The sequence below is a fragment of the Talaromyces stipitatus genome, genomic scaffold (genome assembly GCF_000003125.1).
Source record: "Talaromyces stipitatus ATCC 10500 scf_1105507295549 genomic scaffold, whole genome shotgun sequence".
NCBI classification, from domain to species: domain Eukaryota; kingdom Fungi; phylum Ascomycota; class Eurotiomycetes; order Eurotiales; family Trichocomaceae; genus Talaromyces; species Talaromyces stipitatus.
In genome coordinates this window covers 872,510-886,966 of record NW_002990117.1, presented here as the reverse complement: position 1 = coordinate 886,966, position 14,457 = coordinate 872,510, and the positions used below count along the sequence as shown (strand labels likewise).

Here is a 14,457-nt window from a genome sequence, read left to right as displayed (position 1 = left end):
ATACAAACAGTGGCTCTGATTGCAGTCTGTGATAATAAGTTGAAGGTGGGATACACTGATAGCTACATAGAGAAAATCTATATGTTTTGAATGTAACTATATCACATGGAAGCCTATCTGTATCATCTGCCTTCTTAACTCTCAATTCCACGGTCCCCAGCGTTTCTCTAATCTCAGTTACATGTATTTCCATCACCCTTCCTACCTTTTGATGCCCCGCACTTATGTTCTCAATACAGATTGCCCTGGTCTATGGCCACTTCAGCGGCTTACTTTCTCGTGGGACAGTAAGCTACCATATTTCGCTCAATCCAATTCATCGCATGAGAGTTATCACACACAACAGGAGACTTAGCCATGCAAGATCTCGTAGCTATTACCATAAATATCACATGAAGCAGCAGCATTCTTAGATGTTATACATCGAAATGGTCACAGATTGTACTATGCTTCATGTATAACTGTAAGTGATGAGTTATATGAATACGACTGTATACAACGTTGCACGTATAGGACATATTTCCAATGTTAATGTTCCCCAATTAAGCAATTTGGCTCTTCTTAAGATTCATCCCGACATACGAATGGTCATTGACTTCATTTCCGCAAGATCAAATGCAAGTAAACTCTAAAGGAGAAAAGAAAGGAAAAAACGAAAATTTCGTCAAATGGTCAAACGGATAGTTTGGAATGAATGTGCTGTATATGGCTAGATCCAATTAAATCAGCTACAGAGGGAGGACAAATCTTGAATTCCCGACGTCTAATGTTAGACGGCATCTTGATATTCCTGTCAAAAAAGCAAATTTGAATGTTGCTCGTGCAGCAAAGAGGTGGTATCACATATAGCTGCTCTCTAGGTAATATTTTTGCCTAGCATATTTTGCGGTATATCCCTGTAAAGCTCAGTGTAATTAAAGCTATGGGATGCTACGTTGTTCCACCTACAGTACAGGATATCGTACAGGCTAGCATGAGAAGGTGTCTATAAGTTGTTTTCATAAATTCAAGAATATGCGCAAAATGTATTTAAGAAGTGAGCTTCCCACTCCTAAAGCCGGGACAAGTCACAGAAGTGCCAGCTGATATATCTCTATACCAAAATCCCGAATATACTATAGTTGCTATCATCGTTACTCATTATTGGGTCGCTGTTAAATCTCATCAACATGTTGATGCTACTTCTTCTTGCCTGGGGTGAGTTTGAAACGCAAGCCTTCCTTCTTTCGAGCAGAAAGTCTTAGGTCTTTGGACTACAACATAGAAAGGTTCAATACTGACTTGCTTGCAGGGGTGTTGACCTCTTACAGTGAAGTTGAAGCAAATCCTGCTGGAAGTAATATTATCAATGGCGGTGGATTTGGATGTCTTCCACCAATTTGGAACAAAGTAAGGTCATTTCGGTTTTACTCAACTGCAAACAATATAATGATATGAGTCACTGATTACTTTACACCGCTAAAAATCAAATAGTGTCTGACTGGCGGCATTTGCTGTGGCTTTTTCTGTGTTAATCAATCGACAGATCCGCTCCATTGCGGTAATTGTCAGACTCAAGTATGTTACTCCTTTGTTTCTCAGTGAATCTTACAATAGGTTAGAATTTTATTAACTTTTTATTAGTGTCCGCCTGGGGCAACATGTGTGAATGGAGTTTGCACATGTAGTCCTCCAGGAACATTATGCCCTGATGGTCAATGCCATAACCTATTAAATGATGCTAATAATTGTGGTTCTTGTGGTAACAAGGTAAATATTAAATTGAGATTTTTATACTGATATAAACATTTACTGACTTCTATTTCAGTGTCCTACAAATGCTGTATGTCTAAATGGAGCATGCACAAATCCAACATGCAATGGATCCAACTGTGGTATTGCACAGTCATGTGGCCCAGTAGGCTCACTGTGTTTCTGTACCCCTACACTGGAAGGTCCAGGATATTGTAGTCTTGGCTTTGACTGTGCGAGCTTACAGCAATGTGCTTCAAGTTCAGATTGTCCAGCAGGTCAGGTCTGTGGTAATACTGCAAGTTGCTGTGCTAATAGTCACAATGTCTGCCTTAACAATACTGGCTGTGTGTAGTGACGGCAGTTCCAAGGTCTTGCTAGAGCTGGCTCTTGCTCCAACCCTGCAGGTCTTGACACTTGGGTAGTGCTGCTTTGTGAACTTCTCACATTCCTGGTTGCTTTGCTACACTTTGTGCTTCATTTCTATTGCTTCCCTTTTGGACTTTGGACGAGTTTTGTCTTGTTGATTCTCTATATTTTACAGTACCCACCTTACTGATTTGGAAGCTCTACAGTGTGCTAGATGAAGCTTATAAGGGGCTTATCTTACTCACCTAGTTCTTTTTTGAAATCAGCAGACTCCTCTCTCTTATCGAGTTCCTAGCTTTCTAGTCAGTTTTCGCAAGCATATCTATATTCCTGAACTAGTGCCCTAGAGTGTACTATGTAGTAGTGTTGGTATCTTATTGCCCAACTAGGCAACACCTCGTGCTGCGGAATGGGATATAGTTTATCCATGCGCACTAGCTCAAGCACCCGCATCCCTAGGCATTAGGATCAGTCACAATATTAGAAATTCAGTATTACTGGCTCAGTCAGCTTGTTGGATTGGCTGTCCTCGTTATATTTTGCAATCTAATGAAGGTAAACCAACACTGATCAGTGATCGCAGATCAGAAAACTGAGCTACGAATAATCTGATCCAGTGGCCGCAGATCAGACACCTGTCTACGAGCCACTATTACCCCCTGATTTTCTTGAAAATCTTCACTTTCGAAAAACCCCTCTTTCTTTGATTTTTGACACATCTCGGACCCTAAAACAACTTCGATTCGAACTAAGAATCGACAGCCAAGACGCCAAATCCTGATCCCAACGACTTTGAGCCTACAGGGAAGGATCGCAAGATACTCTATAGCCATATAGCTGGAAAGCTCAAAATTTACGCTGAGGTCTATGACACGTACCTATAGCTTCCGTTCAAACAAGACTTTGAAACATGGACTGTGAATGAGATTAAAAACGTCTCTTTTACAAAACTTGGTGAACTGGTCAATACACTTCGAATCAATGGAATTTCTGTCAATATTACTCGTGGCGTTTCACCAGCTGACAGCCTCAAAGCTGTATTCAAGGAGGGAAGACTGTCATGTATGGATAGAAGAGGAAGTCATTCATTACACTAAGCGTGGCCAAGAATTCAGATCACTAGATATAAATGGTGAATTTGGTGAAATAATTGCTTTGTACAAGGAATCCTGGAATTACAGTGTCGTTACAACACGAGACTACACAATACAATCTAGAGAGATACCACAAACACCATCCCCAAGCACAAGAGGAACCACATGAATGATAATGAGACCTCAAAGCTACCAATATCAATTTCATACACCGGCACCAATAGAGTTTACCTTGCTACCGACTACATCACAAACAATAGCTCAGATGGTAGCCGAAGCAGGACCTTCAGATCAAGATCAACATGTGTAGATAGATCGTACCTTGTTTGCACCGTCACAACAATCTGTTTCTCAGACACTAATTCAACTCACAAAGATGTACACGGATAGCGCCAAGTACAGTGGGAATGAATATGGGACCTATTATAGAAATGCACTTTATCAGGCAGCTCATACGTATCGGGCATGCCAATTTGCAACTGCAAAAATAGCATCTACGGTTGCTGCCTTCAGCTCGGACTTATGTTCAAACGTCAGGTAATATAAGGATTTGAAAAGAGCTACAGTGCAATATTACACTACACCCCTCAATGCCAACTAACTCTTCACGGACCAACGTTAGCACAGCTCACGGTCACACTCACTGTATCGAAGCTGCTCACCGCGCGAATGCTCTTTTCCGAAAGGCCGGAAACGGAGCTTTGTACGCAAAAAGCCTGGATGTTGGTCCACTCGCTATACATCAGACGAGAGAGACGATTTGAAATGACAAATTATGAATAGTTACAAGAAACACGTTGATCAGTTGATTCTGGAATATGAAGGTACCAGGGACGACGAAGAACTGCCAGAGGAATTCCTATCCGTTGTGGATAAACTTATTCTGACGGATGAATACGAACTCGAACCTCAATTACAAGATGCATCATCAAACCTATTCATAACTATGTTTTTTACTACAAATAACAACGATAACGCGAACTATGGCCCGTTAATTATCATGGAACTAGCGAACCGTCCAACTTCGCACCGAATTGCCTCATTATTCTCAAAGACCGATTCGAACGTTGATATAAAACCCATGAAGCAACCGATGAGACCTCGAACCCTGAATCGAGTCATATGTACCTCAACGAGAGCCGCTATTCCTCAGAAAACTTTAAGGGCATAGTAAGCATAGTAATTGATACCGGTGCCGCAAAGGCCTCTACAGCTGGATACTGCCAATATCTCGCGCAAAAGAGAATCGTCAAAGGCATTGATCTTGATACAACGACAGCAGGAACAGTGGTAGTCCAATTTGGGAAAGGCGACCCCTGTCACTCACTAGGATCAATTGACGTACGAACACCTATCGGTGTTATACAGTTCCACGCGCTTGAAACAATAACGCCATTCCTAATGTCCATGTCGCAACTAGATAGGTTAAAAAGTTTATTTTAACAACACTTGCAATCTTCCCGTCAATAAGGAAACTGGGGTAACATCGCCAGTTATTCGTCAATTTGGTCACCCATTCCTTGTATGGAAATATGCATATCATAACCATTTGACTGCATCCTTGACAACAACCATGCCTTCTTACCGATGTCAAATTAAGGTGCTTGCACCGCCGATTCGGGCACCCCTCAACTGAGAAGCTTCAAAAAGTACTTGGGCATGCAGGCCAGAGGCAGACAAGGAAGCCCTCAAGCATATCCGCAAGTTTTGCCGTCATTGTCAAATACATGGCAAGTCACCTGGTCGGTTCCGATTCACACTGCATGAAGATGTCAACTTTAATCACTCTATTATTGTTGACATTATGTAGTGGATTATACATCACACGCATCTCTCGTTACGCCTCTGAGCAGCTAGGCCACAGTTGTGTCCACGCTAGCAATTCTAGATCAGACACAACGAGTGTCTGATAACATGAGCATTCATTGACGGTTCTATAGAGCTATAACCTGTGTAGTGGGTCGTGGCCGATATGGTAGGGAGAGGAGACATAGCTATATGCTGCCTATTCAGACACAGGGAAGAGCATGTATTGGATGTCATTATTGTATCAATTTTATTAATATATTCATAGAAGTCAGATCTAGAAGTATACAATAGCCTATCAATAAGACCATTGCCGAAACATCATAATTATTAGACAAGTTGATTAAGGATGAATTCATTCGATGTCATCTTGATAGCAGATAATTCTATGGTGCATGACTAGAAACCAAGTATGGATGCAGATCAATTTAAATGAAAGTCAAACGAAACAATGAGAAGGCTATTTCCCTGAATACATGTGTAATGGCAATTGTCCGCTTTATTCCCCAACTTGTAACAGGAGCCAAGCTATCAAAAAGTCGGTTCGACAAACTGTATAAGCATGGAAATAGGAAGAAGTTCCAAACCCAGCTGGGGGTTACGAAGCCTATAATAAACAGCCAACACAAAGATTCTACCAGGAATACGCTAGGTATCTCCCTACCGTAGTAAGTAACTAGATACAAAGATCTGGCATGTACAGCTTGGAGAGTATTGACATGACATGTGTTAGCTGGGTAGCCTGGGTTTGGAACGCGGAGCCGGACAGGCGCCGAATCGCGCTTGGATAGGGCTACGAGCCCTAGTGGTGCCGTATGAGAAAATCATCTTGTCCGTGCCAAAGATGGCTAGGAGCTCGCACAAGGTTTAAAGAGAGCTCTTGGAGCCACTGGAACAAGCTTCTTTTCCCCTTTTCTCTTCATGCTCAATATTCTCAGTCGACAGGCATCTTTGTAACAAGACCCATCACACAACTGGCTGCAACTTTGTGATATGAAACTGCACGTCATATACTCTCTGGACTGTCTTTGTTTGATGGTAGGGATATGTCCAGTGTATTCCTGGCAAGGATCATGTGTGATGCCTATTTATACGGCTCCAATCCCTAGCTGGATCCTCGTATTCTTCCCATCTCCATGTTTATATAGTTTGTTGAACATTGCGCCTATCTTGTGATAGCTTGGATCCCATCACAGTAAAAGCCAATGAAACGCCATCTACAAAATACAGTCACGCTTGCATGCGACGTGCACTTTGAGGTCTATTTTCCCTCTCAGAATGATCCTAGCGCATGCCTGACCATCCGGACAAGGGGTAGGATCGTCTGGATGGTAATTTTTGAGCCGACATCGATCAACATGTTTCTGAAGCGTATATTTCCGTTTGTGCGCACGGCGTCGACCAGGTAGTATCATGGCTGCGCTATCTATGTGAACTGGTCTCCGGTTTGGCAACTGGACGGGCGATGAAAAAAGTTCGAGGGAAAACGATGAAATGGTGGACAGTCCGAAAGGCAAGGGTTCCCGCTGGTGAAATCGGCGCGGAAAGTAGTGTCGCTCGACGCCCAAAAGAACCACGCTTTCACCAAAACAGATATTTAAGGAATAAACAAATAAAGTAGTATCTATCATCATAGTTCGTCTTTATATGTCTCCTCACTGCCCTTGTCCTCGTCCTTAGGTGTATTTTCATCTTCCTTGGCTTTCTTTGCAGGAGGTGGTTGATCCTCACTTGCCGTTTCTTCGTTCTTCTTCTCTCCATCGCCATGTCCTTCGTCATCTTCATCACCACTTGAACTGATAATAGCACGGTAACTAGTCTCTCCATTGCTTTCCACAATCTCCAGCCTCCAATCACCGCCTTTTGACTTTTCATCCAGTTGGTTTGCGAAATTTTCTACCTCCTTGGGATTCAAATTATACTTCTTGAGATCCTTATTCGATAATTGCACCAGATTGCCATCTTCGCGCTTAGCAATAACCTGAACAGTTTCCTCACCGATTCGGGCCATACGTCCTTTTTCAATGACTTTGCCCTCGGATCCGACTTCTTTCTTTGCACCAACCTCGATTCCGCCAACAAATTGAGATTCTTCAGTGCTAGCATCAACAAGCTTTTGCTTATCGTGATGAGCTTTCATAGCATCAAAGTCTGCAATTTCTTCTGGTGCCAATATCTCCCGGCACTGGATCAGATGTGTCTCTTCGAATTGAGGTAACTGAAATGCGACATCATGACATAAACGGGGTGTATAGATTACCATCAAATAAGAGCAAGTAGTCAATTCCTTGATCCATCCTATCCGATCTGTGGACTGAGGATGGCAGTGGAATTGTACCTCGATCTTGCGCTCAGCTCCTGTAAGGTCACAAATCGTGCCGCCACCCAGTTTTTGCACGAGATATCTTGATTCTCCTTTAGTCTGCAACTCGGCAGTACTGCCATTTGCAGGCTTTTGACTACTGGTAGAGTATCTTTCGGATTCTTCGTCATCATCATGCAGAAACTTCCCTAGGACAAATGAGTGACTGGTCGGGTCTTCTATGGGCGGATAATTTGGTACGCCTGGACCAGATTTGGCGTGAAACTGTTTGACCTGCTTCTTGTAGCAGAACGAATATGACCACCATCCTGAGACGTAATACATGCATGTGCCCTCCATTTCCTCTAGCAACTCTAATCCTCGGTCAGTGGCGCGCGCTATCTCATTTTCGTCCTGCGTTTGATTTCTAGCCCCGTCGCCCTCAGCCATTGTCTTAGTCGTTGTACTGTTCTCCGGTCCATTATTGACTCTTGGAATGTTGCAGAGATAGCGTAACCCCTCGAGTTTCATCTCTTCATAACTAAACTGATTTAGCGAGAGCTCAGGGTCCCAATCCAGATCTGCTCCATTCTTCTTGCTGGTCGTTTTCCAGCCGCCTATTGGTCTCTGTGATGCATGACGCTCTAGATCTCGTTTATCGGAAACGATATTTGAGGAAGATGTGTCTTTGGAAGATCTTTCTTTTTGTAGCTCGAGAATTATGCTGGCTTCGGTCTCGAGAACGTATTCTTCCGGAAACGAAACTTTGTACTATGAAAATTCAGAATCCGACATTCAATAGGTATTTGATGGAATATATACCTGAGGATATGCAAGAACATCATCATGGATACTAAACGGTCGCTTTGCCGCGAGCGTACCTGATGCGATCGACGCTAGATACAAAAGTGATTTTGATATCTTCATCATGCTGTATAATTCCTGCACGCAGTACCAGCTGTAACACTTTGTAGCTGAAATCCTACAGCAGCGCAGAAGTCTTCGATCGAGATCTGCAGAGTGCGCAGAGGAGTGAAGCGGAGATTGGCGGTGATAAGACGTATTCAATTGGACGCAACATTCAATAGCATCGTTGAAGGTTATGAATGGACATGATCAATCGAACACGCAGATAAAGATGGCATGCGTTCTCGAAGCATGAATAATATTTTGAAAAGACACGTTGAATTCATGAAGTTAACAGATAACCGTGCCGTCCGGCGCACCTACACCGCCTTAGGGCACTAACTTAAGGGCACTAGTGCGCTAATTACATAACTCTTCTCAACGATCCGGCTTGAACTCGCAATAGCCCATGTTTTGTTCTCATACATGTATGCATGATGTTTAGATACTTAGATTGATGTGTTAGAGACTCCCTTGTTTGATGTTCTGGCTGGTAGATACTTTTGAAGGTTATCTTCTGTAGGTGTGCAGTATCCTATCTTTAGCGGCTGCAGCAGGGTCTACCTAGGAAGGGAAGCGGTGGGGAGAAAGGGGTAGGAGTATTTACTTCGTTTTTACTATATTGATTGAAATTCTGATTCTGATTCTGATTTTGATTCTGATGCCAGTCTTCCTATTGCTATCGCATATTTGATTGCTGCATGGACGGCCTTCATGTCAGATTGTCACCGATCTAAATCTAAGCGTAGTTTCCCATCTAAAAGAAGGATAGATTGCCTCGTTTTAACTCTATACATTGGTTCATGCCTCCTCTTATCACTATCCATTTTATGCAACAATATAAAAAGTATTCCATTGTCTTGCTTGCTTAGCCATAGGCACAAATGTTGGATTTCACTGCTCCTATTTTATTTAAATAGCCGTTGAGCCTTGACATTCCTATCCGATTACTTGGAGCTCAGCTGCTCGCACGACATCTTTGATTTTCTCATGAACCAGATCAACCAGATCATCCATTGCTTGCCTGATGCATAAAATTAGCTTTCTTTTATTTCCCTCCCCCAAGAGATTGACAACAGTGGATAAGTAGTACCGTCTCTCTAGAGTGAGATACTGATAGCTTGCCAGTCTTGGAATGGCCCAGGTAACGTCGTCGCAATCGCGAGTCGTCGTGCCTATAATTGCTGTCAATTTTGGAAAGAAACAAAAAGAAAAAGAAAAAGAAAAAGACTCGTACCAAAAGACTTATTGTATCCAACCCAATAGATTTGATTAGAAGGGTCATCCCATCTTACTCTTGACCGCAAGACTCAAGTCCGTCAAGCCTTGGACGTATTTAGGACTGCTGACCTTATTACGTCCTGCAAGCTTTGAGCACAACCAGAACCCCAGGCGGGCGTAAACCACTGGAATACACACCAGTTCAGGAGTTCGGCCAGAGTCGCATCGTTCCCACACGCAGACATGGTCACTATCTGCAGACTGTTCAACAGAGGCACTTGATCACTCAGAATCTGGGCTGCCAGCGATCCAGAGCATGCAAGATACTGGAATTTTGGTTTGGTTGCAGTCCTAGATTGCCCTCCGTGTTGAGTAGGTTGGCATACCTAGAGAGAAATGAGCGATTTTACCCATGTTTGGAAACAAAGAAGAATAAGAAGAAGAAATAACCAACCCATAGGAGTATTGATAGCAATATCCTTTGAAAACCCCCCTGGATTTAGTTCCACCTGGTATGGACCAATTAGCAAAGAACTGTTCGGGAAAGGAAAGCAAAGCAGGCCGTACATTGTCTGTCGCCTTAATATAGTGGCCAGCTCCTATTCTAAAAACACACAAGTCTCCAATGGCTGCCCATTTCTCTATCCAGGTATGATCAAAGGGGCTGGAGGCTTGAATGGAAGCTTAGGCATAATTGGTCGACGCGAATGCTATGATGATGGTATGAGAAAGGACTACCAAGATAGTATTAGATAGAACCATCATTGTTTATATCGATCAACTTGTTTCACCCATTCAAACAAGGCGTCAACATTCAATCTTATTCAGGTTAGGTAAAGTGGCACGACCAAACGGACTTCCAATCCTTGACTAACACCCAATTGCTGAATTTTGCGAAACTGGCATATGATAGAATGAAAATCCATCGGTCCACTCTGCTGCGTTCTGATCGCCGTCCGGGAGCTATGACAGTGCTGGCCATCGGCCAAGACATGTTCTTCGACTCATCCATAAAAAGCAATTATTAGGCGTACTACAAAAGCCAAGACTCTCAGGTTAGCCAGTATTTGTCCAATTGTCAACGGCTAAAGCGACTCGGTGCACCGCAATAATTTGGCCTGCGGCGAGCCAAATATAATTGATGTGGCCATGCATACTGGACAGGTTGAGCCTTCTCATGGTGACGCTCGAATGGCAATTTGGGGCACTTAGTCGACGCTGGGACAAGAGGCGTGTTTATATCCTTGCATCGACCAAATCAGTAGTTACAGCTGCAAAACCCTCATTTCCGTATTCGATGTTTCAAAATGGGTCCCTGCAGGGACGAACCCAGACGGTGCCGATGGCACTCAATGGGCTTCTAAATTTGATGTCCAAAAGGTACCTATGCGATTTTGTTCCACATCTGCTTGAGGGGAGGGAGAAGATAAATCCGTATTGAACTGCGTTGGCGAGTTAGGATTAGTGAAGGAATAAAATCAACAAATACACAATGTATTATATAGCCTTTTCCTGTAACCGAATCTGCATCTAACGTGACTACCAAATAAAAGGATTCAGGTTTAGCTTCACTGATCGTACCACTAGACCGTCCTAGATCGTACTATGGATAGAGCGCATCACGAATTCGCGAAAAGTTGCACTTGAACTGAATAATTCCAAGCAGGTTTTGCCCTGCAAGTTAACCAAGTTGGTCAATGCACCTGCTTTCACAAGTAATTGGAAGACCGTTAGGGTTTCCTGCGGACTTCTGGTATGCATGTTCCGCATGGCCAAGTGATGGAGGGCTGTATTGTGTTCCAAGTCCACCGCATTAACATCTACTCCTCCCTTCACAAGAACCTCAAAGATTTCAATGCGAGGTTTATTCCTACTAGACATGGCAAGTCGAACCAACGGGGTGTGCCCTGGTTCGTTTCTGGCTTCTAGATCTACCCCGGCCTGAATGAGGAGAGTGACGGCTGTGGAAGAAGCAAATGCTACTGCCCGATGTACTAAGGAGAGAAGGCAATGATCAGCGGCGTCGTCGTAAACGAAACAAATTCAAACAAAACTAAACTTACATGGGGTGTCCCCCTTGAATTTCAGGCACGGTACTACTCGAGAACCGCAAACGTGAAGATCAGCCCCGAATTCTATCAAGACTTCAAGCATCTCTGTCGATTTAGGTAGAGTGCACACTTCTAAAAGCGCTGACTCGCCTCTCAGATCCAGGTCATTCACATTGACTATCTGACTTGCCAACAGGTCACGCACGAAGCCCGGCTTGGAGGCATGATTCAAAACCCCACTGGTCGATATATCTGACTGGCTGAGGTGTGGATGTAGAAGCTTGATCATGTTCATACAAGAGGCTTGGGCAAATGCGCTCGGAGTGACCCGGGCCCCCAACTCAATAAGCAGTCGGCATGCATCGATTTGATTACTCTTGACAGCACTGCGTAACACCGTGTAGTCCTCTTCGGTCGGGACGATGTAGTTGCAGTCGGCTCCACGGTCTACCAAAAACCGGATGAGCGTGAGATCCCCAATCTCAGCCGCCTGATGGAGCTTTTGTTGGCGCCAGTTAGATCCGGTAGATTTGATTATGGAAATAGGGTCCTAGAGAGTTAGACTTACTATCGTCCAGCCCATATCTATGTGCCATGAATGAATATTATAACGCCCTTGGCTGAGCACCAGGTCGATGATCTCGTACTCCTTATCAGAAATGCTCCGTTTCAACCACAGCACGAAATTCAAAAGAGGCCCTCCCATCTGACCCCGGGTGGTCACGTCGGCCCCGTTCTGTAGGAGCTCCTTGACAATGGTAACATGCCCATTGTGAGCGGCAATATGCAGGGCTGTTATTGGTCCCAGTGGCGAGTAATCCCTTCGGTCGACTTCGGCGCCATGAGAGATAAGCAATTGGACAAGCTCGAGATGACCGTATTCAGCGGCTCGGTGTAGGGCCGTTTCGCCTTCCCAGTCTTCCCACTTCGGGCACGCATTTACGTTGATTTCTCCACTAGCCAAAGCCTCCTGCATCGCTTGCATGTCTCCCGACACGGACGCATTGAAAAATTTTCTGTAGTTGATTGTGTCGGGTGCCCAGATCGGCGGTGCCCATGATTGGTTGACCTCTTCCATTGTTGCGAACCCAAATGAAGCGACTTGATGGTGCTTGTTTTCATCGATATCAAATTACGGTGCCGGGTATGTATTGATGACTATTGATATCCACTGTACTAACACAGAAAAGAAAAAAACAGGCGGTGTTAATCAAGTTCGGTGTTTCTTTTCTGGGCTGCACACGTGACCCTACTTGCCCTTGGCCCCAATGACCAATCACGTTGTGGATTCCATAGTTATCACTTTGCATATGCATGCATGTATCGGATTGGTAGGTTTATTCCAGGCCAATCCTGAAGAGTGTTTTTACTAGGATGAAAAGAACAGAAGTGACTGGCAAGATTGTATGTATTTCCTTCTCTCTGTCTCTTGCTCTCCCTCAGGTTTCAAGCTGGGTTTTTATAAACATCTTTTTGGCGGGGTGATTTGTGAGCTATCAAGAGGGGTAATCATTGGGCTGAAATCTAGGTGCTTTAAGGTGCCTTTAGACCTGTAAGATCGAACATCCGAAGTCCCTACTTCGTTTGAAATCCGGATTATCTGACAGCATGAGAGCATGTTGGGCAGTGGGACCGAAGAAAACACAGAGAGTGGAAAACAGTGACGGAGGTCTCAAATCTCTCTGTAATTAGAAAGTAATTGTAAAGTAACGAAAAAGTGGGAAACCCGCAGTATTAATTCCTTACGGCGTGGATAGTTTCTCATCAGTGATGCGATCTACTCGGTCATTTGGAGACTGATAGCCCCTGACTTCACGACAGGACTCTTCACACGTGCAATTCGGAACCTGGATGGTAGTTGCTTCTGAATCGGTACCATCATCTGCAAGGTATGAGACCTGCACAGTCCGTAAGAAGCACATCGCAGCCGGTACCTGTGCTTCCTGATACTTCACGCGATCGCGAAGTCCGTCGATTGTGTACTGCTGTTTGCCATACTCTACCAGCGTTTGCTCAAGATCGAGCTGCGGTTCGCTTTCGTAATCTTCGGCCTCCTTGACAGTATATGGAGCAAGGATCTGTTCGTAAGGTAGGTGCGGGTATATTGAGACTCCAATTCTGCTTTTTCCCATTTCAGCTCCTACCAGTTCCCAAACAGAGACATGTGCTGATCCTTCAATTGGGTTACATGCATTTCCATCTCATGACGCTCGTTTTTAATCTACAACAGCTGAGACCGCTGCTCCGCACAGCGCTCACGACACCACTGAAGATTGATCCGAACCTTGTCTAGACGTAGCTCCAAACGAGTAATATATATATTGTATTATAAGCTGATGCTTCCAGAATGTCTTTCCATTGCATATGGGTTTCCGGTCTCCTGGAAGTGGCAAGCATGAGTCAAGAGCCTAGACCTAACACATAACAGGATACTCACAGGCATTTCGGATCACGTCACTTATCTAGGAAACCAGTAACCTTAGCATGAATGGCCTACGAAACAGACTCTGAGTGCTGAAAACTGCTTCCATTATATACCCAGAGCGAATTGCGACTTTCTGCATGCACCGTTTGGTGTTAAATCAGATTAGCTGGAAACACCATTAACCGGTCTCAATCAGTTTGAAATCACTTCAACTGTATGTATTCCCCATACTCGTTCTTAATCGATCCTACTATTCACAAACGCCGGCAACACAGGTTTTGATGGTTGGAGTAATTTCCTAAAAAGTATAATGGAGACGGAAGTAGGTTCAGAATTCGAGTGGGCCAGACTCAATACTAGGGGGTGATAGTGGCCAATCAAAACCTTGAGATAGTTTAGTGCCTGTTTGACAGGGGTCAACCATGGCTCCGGGCCGACCCGTCTCGGCGATCTTCCAATCAGATGGCAACCCCTGACCCTGCAGCTACCATCGACAATTGCGCACGAGACCTAATATGTTAGTTCTCCCCGTAAAAATCGTAGAATGCGAGA

At 44.1% G+C, this 14,457-nt stretch overlaps 4 protein-coding genes across 4 annotated transcripts; 1 reads left to right on the top strand and 3 right to left on the bottom strand.

Moving 5' to 3' along the window:
- Positions 1-3,784: 3,784 nt before the first annotated feature.
- TSTA_011950 (uncharacterized protein) lies at positions 3,785-4,365 on the top strand (the record flags this gene model as incomplete). Its single annotated transcript, XM_002483275.1, has 2 exons — positions 3,785-3,897; positions 3,978-4,365. 2 exons carry the CDS (start codon positions 3,785-3,787, stop codon positions 4,363-4,365), a joined length of 501 nt encoding a protein of 166 aa, XP_002483320.1.
- Positions 4,366-6,398: 2,033 nt separating this feature from the next.
- TSTA_011940 (misfolded glycoproteins degradation protein Yos9, putative) lies at positions 6,399-8,232 on the bottom strand (the record flags this gene model as incomplete). Its single annotated transcript, XM_002483274.1, has 2 exons — positions 6,399-8,073; positions 8,125-8,232. 2 exons carry the CDS (start codon positions 8,230-8,232, stop codon positions 6,631-6,633), a joined length of 1,551 nt encoding a protein of 516 aa, XP_002483319.1. The 3' UTR covers positions 6,399-6,630.
- A 2,790-nt stretch (positions 8,233-11,022) lies between these two features.
- Positions 11,023-12,658, bottom strand: TSTA_011930 (ankyrin repeat-containing protein, putative; the record flags this gene model as incomplete). Its single annotated transcript, XM_002483273.1, has 3 exons — positions 12,109-12,658; positions 11,493-12,030; positions 11,023-11,423 (listed from the first exon to the last, which is right to left on the bottom strand). The coding sequence occupies exons 1-3, from the start codon at positions 12,556-12,558 to the stop codon at positions 11,023-11,025; spliced, it is 1,389 nt and encodes a 462-aa protein (XP_002483318.1). The 5' UTR covers positions 12,559-12,658.
- A 494-nt stretch (positions 12,659-13,152) lies between these two features.
- Positions 13,153-13,612, bottom strand: TSTA_011920 (uncharacterized protein; the record flags this gene model as incomplete). Its single annotated transcript, XM_002483272.1, has 2 exons — positions 13,153-13,162; positions 13,227-13,612. 2 exons carry the CDS (start codon positions 13,610-13,612, stop codon positions 13,153-13,155), a joined length of 396 nt encoding a protein of 131 aa, XP_002483317.1.
- Positions 13,613-14,457: the final 845 nt, after the last annotated feature.